This window comes from Mobula hypostoma, chromosome 20, assembly GCF_963921235.1.
Source record: "Mobula hypostoma chromosome 20, sMobHyp1.1, whole genome shotgun sequence".
NCBI lineage: Eukaryota > Metazoa > Chordata > Chondrichthyes > Myliobatiformes > Myliobatidae > Mobula > Mobula hypostoma.
In genome coordinates this window covers 10,130,037-10,135,369 of record NC_086116.1, presented here as the reverse complement: position 1 = coordinate 10,135,369, position 5,333 = coordinate 10,130,037, and the positions used below count along the sequence as shown (strand labels likewise).

The following is a 5,333-nucleotide window of genomic DNA, read 5'->3' as shown; positions in this document are numbered from 1 at the left end:
CTTGACTGCCCGGCTTTCTAAATGTAAATGCTGGGGCTTGGTATGGCTGTGCCCAGGTACTGCCATTGGTGTGGGGCCAGAAGAATTATTAATTCATTCAAAAAATAAAATCTGACTTTCCCTAGCTGGATTTGTTCAACTCTGTAATCCATTAAACTGATCAGACTGTACCATCACAATCTTCAGATCTCCAGCCTGTTCATTTGGTGTGAAATTTTTAGACCGTTACTTTTTTTTATACCAGGAGTTGGTACTCCCTCATATTCAATAATTAGATTAAAGGTGGTGAGAAGAGTAAGTGTCAATATTGGAATCCAAAGAAAATGAGCAAATGTATGAATTTTTTCAGCCAATAGCAAGTTCATAAAGCTAACATTACAATTCAAGTCACAAATGTTATGTCATTCCCTGCTTCTCTGTATACCTCTGCAGAGTAACCAAAAAGTTTCAAATGTCTGTAAGCAATTGGTGATCATGATATACCGATTTACAGTTGTTGTAGATACAGCTACATATTAGTAGCATAATAATCCATTCTAGGAACTGCAGAATGCAGCTGTACTTAAAACTTGCCATCTTGTTAATATTAGTTTGCCCAATGTTGAGAGAACTGCCAGCGATCTGTTTTCAAGTATTGTATTAAAGGTACATGATAATAAAAATACTGCAGATGCTGTAAGTCTGAAATAAATATGGACAATCCTAATAAGATTCAACAAGTCAGGTAACTTCTGTGGAAAAGGGAAATGAGTTCACATTTTACATCCTAGACTTTACTTCAATATGGAGCCAGGAACCAGAATTGCCACAGTCTCTGTCACTTCAATCTGTTTCCCTTTCCACAAATGCTGCACGATTGCTTCTAACAAACTTTGATTTTATTCAATTAAAGATGTCATTTATACCTCCTAGTTTGAGTGACAGTTGGAGCTATATCTGCTGTGGATTAAAATAGTGAAAAAATCTGTCACATTCAGCAAAGACATTTACTACTTCGCTTTTTTAGCACATGTTAAACAAGTACCACACTTTAGTATTTATTCTAATCACATGCCCAGACATAAAGAGCCAAACTCTTCTGTGGGGAGCTGCTACAGGCACTTTACTGATTGTACAAACTCTATCTCAAGTGGGATATTTTGACATCTTTATTGGCCTTCAGTCTTGACACACTATAGTACCCAGTCCTTGTAAATTTTATAGGCATATTTGAGTGGAAAGAGTTACAGAACAGCACATGTTTACATTCCATTTGCTCTAAGGCTCAAGATAAGTCTCAGTGTATATTAGTGATACATAAACCACGTTCTGAGAGAGCATTCTTCCTGTGAAAATCCCATATATATTGTCACAAGCTCAGTCTATTATATCCTGTGGCATCAGTCAGCAGTCAACAAAACTCATTAACACCATCTATCTCCTTCACCCTTCCGTTCTCGTTTTAAAGGGTTTCTCTAAGTCCTATTCCCTTATCATCACTATCAAAAACCCTTCTCTATCGCACCTTCGTCTTGTCCCACTGCTCAGACACAGGGCTCAGACTAATCCTCAAAGCAACAGAGAAATAAGATCAACGTTTGGTCAATTTCTTTCAACTGAACTAATTAAATAAAGATAAACGGACTCTAATTTAAATAATTTCCACAGTCATGTAAACCGTGCTGGTGAAGAAAGGCAAGAGAAGGGACTGAACTCGGAACTTGACACTTGCCAAAGTGGGGGCAAGATGCAAGGGTAAAGGGCGTGAGGAGAAACATTCAGGGAGCAGGAGATTCCTCCAGGATGCTAGCCGGAACCACAAAAAAAAGAAAACTATAGCGGAGATTCTCTGTTCCCTTGCTTATTGAAGTTAATCGAGCAGTGGATGACCTGTTACGCATCCTTCACCTCATTGGTTGATTGTTCCATCAATAAATGATGCATTGCCAATGAAGTCCGAGACAAATTCTTGGCAAACAGCGAAGTGTCGTGCGGAACCGCAAAGGACTCGCTAACTTTCGCATGGATTTACGGAATATCTAACAGGAAAAAGTTAACATCGTAGAAATGAGCTCCTAAGAGTGTAATATACAGTAATTCCATATGGGCACAGAAAGAAAAATAACAATTTTATTCGAGATATCTCTCTCAGTCTGCAAGTCGCGTCTCGTTTGAAAACTTGTAAAATTCCAAACAAAATGCATGCACCTTTATAAAATTCATTCCCCAGTCAATAATAGAATTTATCAGTACTCTGTGCTATCCGGAGTAAAAAACTGCACTTTATTTAAGAAAGAGTTGTTCCTCCTCATTGAGTTGTTTCGCCTCATCGAACTCCGCTTCCTCAGCGAGTTCTGGTGCGAGAGCTCACTCTTCTGCAGGGTCTGGATCAGGATGGAGGGCTTCTCATCCAGCTCTCTGGCCGTGCAGCGAGGAGTCGCCACTTTGATCCTGTTGCCGAACTTGGAGTAATCCACCGAGTAGGTTCCGTCCTCCTCGGTCACGATCGGGACGAAGCGGTAGCCCCACAAGATCTCCTCGGCGATGTAAGACGTCCTGGCCTGGGTGGTGATGCCAGTGGTCTCCACCACGCCTTCCAGTATGACGATCACCTCCAGGTTCTGGTGCTGCAGGTCGCTGGCCGAGATCTCGTAGAGAGGGCTCCGCTTGTCTATAACGTGGCAGATGGTGAGAGGCGCCACCAAGAAGATGTTGTTGGTGTCGATGGGGTTGTCCACCAGGATGTCGATCTGGTGGATGGGGATAACCTCTCCCTCGGTGGTGGTGGTCTTCTTCACAACCTGCATCCGGACCGAGGCGCTGATGATCATGCTCTTCCTCAGGTCGCCCACTCTGAACATGAAACAGAGCTTGCCGTTCCTCAGGCCGACCACGGCGTGCCGGCTGAAGATCAGGGTCTCCGCTCTCCGGTGAGCCTGAGCCGTCTTCATGAAGATGCAGCCCAGCATGACGGCGTTGATGATCAGCCCCGAGATGTTCTGCATGATGAGCACGGTGATGGCCATGGGGCACTCCTCGGTCATCATCCTGCCGCCGAAGCCGATGGTGACCTGCACCTCGATGGAGAAAAGGAAGGCCGAGGTGAACGACCTCACCTTGGTGACGCACGGCTCGAAGGGCGCGCTCTGTCTGTGGTCCAGGTCTCCATGCGCGAAGGCCACCAGCCACCACATCATGGCGAAGAGTAGCCAACTGCAGAGGAAGGACATGGTGAAGATGAAAAGGGTGTAGCGCCACTTCAGGTCCACCAAGGTGGTGAAGACATCCTGCAGGAAGCGACCTTGCTCCCTGATGTTCTTATGCGCCGCGTTGCAAGCTCCGTTCTTGTTAATGAAGCGGGGTTGGCGAGGACGTATTGTATAGCGGGGCTGCCGGACATTCTCAGCCGCGATCCGGGCCAGGACGTACTCCTCTGGGATGATGCTCTTCCTGGCCAACATTCTGGCAGCATAGTCCTGACTTCACACGGGGCAGGGAATCCGAGCACCGATTGTGCTCCCGTTGGACGTTTCACCCTCACTCAGACGCCCAACCTGCACATTAGTGCAAGCACCTATGTTCCACCAGGACTTCCACCTCGCTCCCCCTCCTCTAGGAGTTAAATCACAACAGCGAATTTAACCAACCCGATATCGTTACCTCCTCTGTGCCGCTCAGGAGGCACCTGACAAGTTGTTCTATTCAATGCGGGTTCGCGGGGAATCTGGTGATCTCGACAAGTCAGCCTACCGCACTCTGGATCTTGTTCGCTCGCTGCTCCTAAATCTCGGAAGGGGTGGGGGTGGTGAGTGGGCGTGGTCGGGCAGGTTACGTCCGTAAATGAGTCCAATTTCAAACTCTCCATTTGCCTTCAGTCACAGACCTTCTGACGTTTGCGAGCGGACTTCCCATCCTGATGCATTTGTTCCTCAACGCTTCCGCCTGAAATTAACACTAGAGGCGACCGACGCCGCGGTACGTAATTGACTGAGAGTGAATTAGATGAAACCTTCGTTGGCTGACTGCACGGGAGAAACCTGTTTCAAACAGTCCCTCAAACTTATTTCGACCCGTAACGCTCATTCAAAGTGGAAATGCTGAGAATGATTTTAAAGTTTTATTTGATATTGGAACTCGTATCCTTCGCTGCCGGGTTCCACGTAACAATGATGGTTTCTGTCGGCTCTAAAAGCTGAACAGCCCAGCGCGGGTACTTATGTGACCTTTTCTCCTCTTCTGAACTAGCAGAGTGAAAGGACTGAACGCTTTGTTTTGCTGAGTACAGAATTCTTTCAGCATCGGTGTACACCCCCGCGTTTCTTTAAACAGCCAAATACTGTAAAGGTCATAAATAGGCTTGGTAGGCTACGGGGAGAGCGGATGTCGTCAAGATGGACTAGATCTGTAGACGCTGGAATCTGAAACGACAAGCAGTCTGCTGAAGGAATTCAGATCGCGGGGAGAAGGATTTGTCGAAACCCTGCATCATGACCCGCTGAATTCCCGCAACACATTGTGTCTTGCGGCAGATACTGACTTCCTTTTCAGCGCTGAAAAAGTCCTGCAGCTTGTTTATGTGTTTTGTAGCATGTGCATGCATTATGTCCATCCACGTAACCTCCCAGTGTAGTCTCATTAGTGTCACCCCTCTATTTATTTCCTTACAATGTATTCTCTGTCACATGTCACTGACTACCCCATCACTCACACACACCTGAGTGCCCGACTTGAGTGTCTGTAGGATGCGGGAGTACGCCAGAGCGCTTTGAGGAAATTGACAAGTGAATGTGGAAACCTCGGACAGTTGGTACCCGGGGTTAGTATCTAATGCACGTTATTAGAGGTACAAGGCAGTAGCGCTACCTGCTGCATGTTGTGCCACATGACGAGTATTAAGAGCAGAGACTTGAACAGTTGCACATGAAAACACTGCATGGTATTAGAGTGCACACGTGAAAGATTCTTAGAGGGAAATCCGTATTCCATAACAAATCAATTGAAATCTCCATCATGATCTTAAAGATGTTAAGTTTCAAGTGACTCATGGAAAACTTGTTGCAAAATTCAAATGATTTGAACAAATTTTGCATTTCCTTTCCTCTTCGTTAAGTTTGGATAAAGACGAAGACAAACTTAAAGAAATGCCTGAAATAATATGCGGCTGAAATGACAAAATAGTTGCGATATCACAGGCTATTGATTGCATTTTAACACGGACTAATGGAAAGCAAAGGAATCATAATCAGAAGCCCTCTGCTGATCATGAGGCTCCATATTAACATTAAACCGGATAAAAGTTTGGCCAGGGCATCATGATGCATCAACCACAGAGACCGTCCTGGAGAGCTGTGGGC

At 45.5% G+C, this 5,333-nt stretch overlaps 1 protein-coding gene across 1 annotated transcript; it reads right to left on the bottom strand.

Annotated features, from left to right (window-relative positions):
- Positions 1 to 1,117: 1,117 nt before the first annotated feature.
- LOC134359162 (ATP-sensitive inward rectifier potassium channel 8-like) lies at positions 1,118 to 3,735 on the bottom strand. The gene has a single exon (XM_063072115.1). It carries the CDS (start codon positions 3,438 to 3,440, stop codon positions 2,226 to 2,228), a length of 1,215 nt encoding a protein of 404 aa, XP_062928185.1. The 5' UTR covers positions 3,441 to 3,735; the 3' UTR covers positions 1,118 to 2,225.
- Between the last annotated feature and the right edge of the window lie 1,598 nt (positions 3,736 to 5,333).

Bases quoted from the DNA above. Each gene is read 5' to 3' on its own strand.
- LOC134359162 (XM_063072115.1), bottom strand. From the start codon at position 3,440: ATGTTGGCCAGGAAGAGCATCATCCCAGAGGAGTACGTCCTGGCCCGG.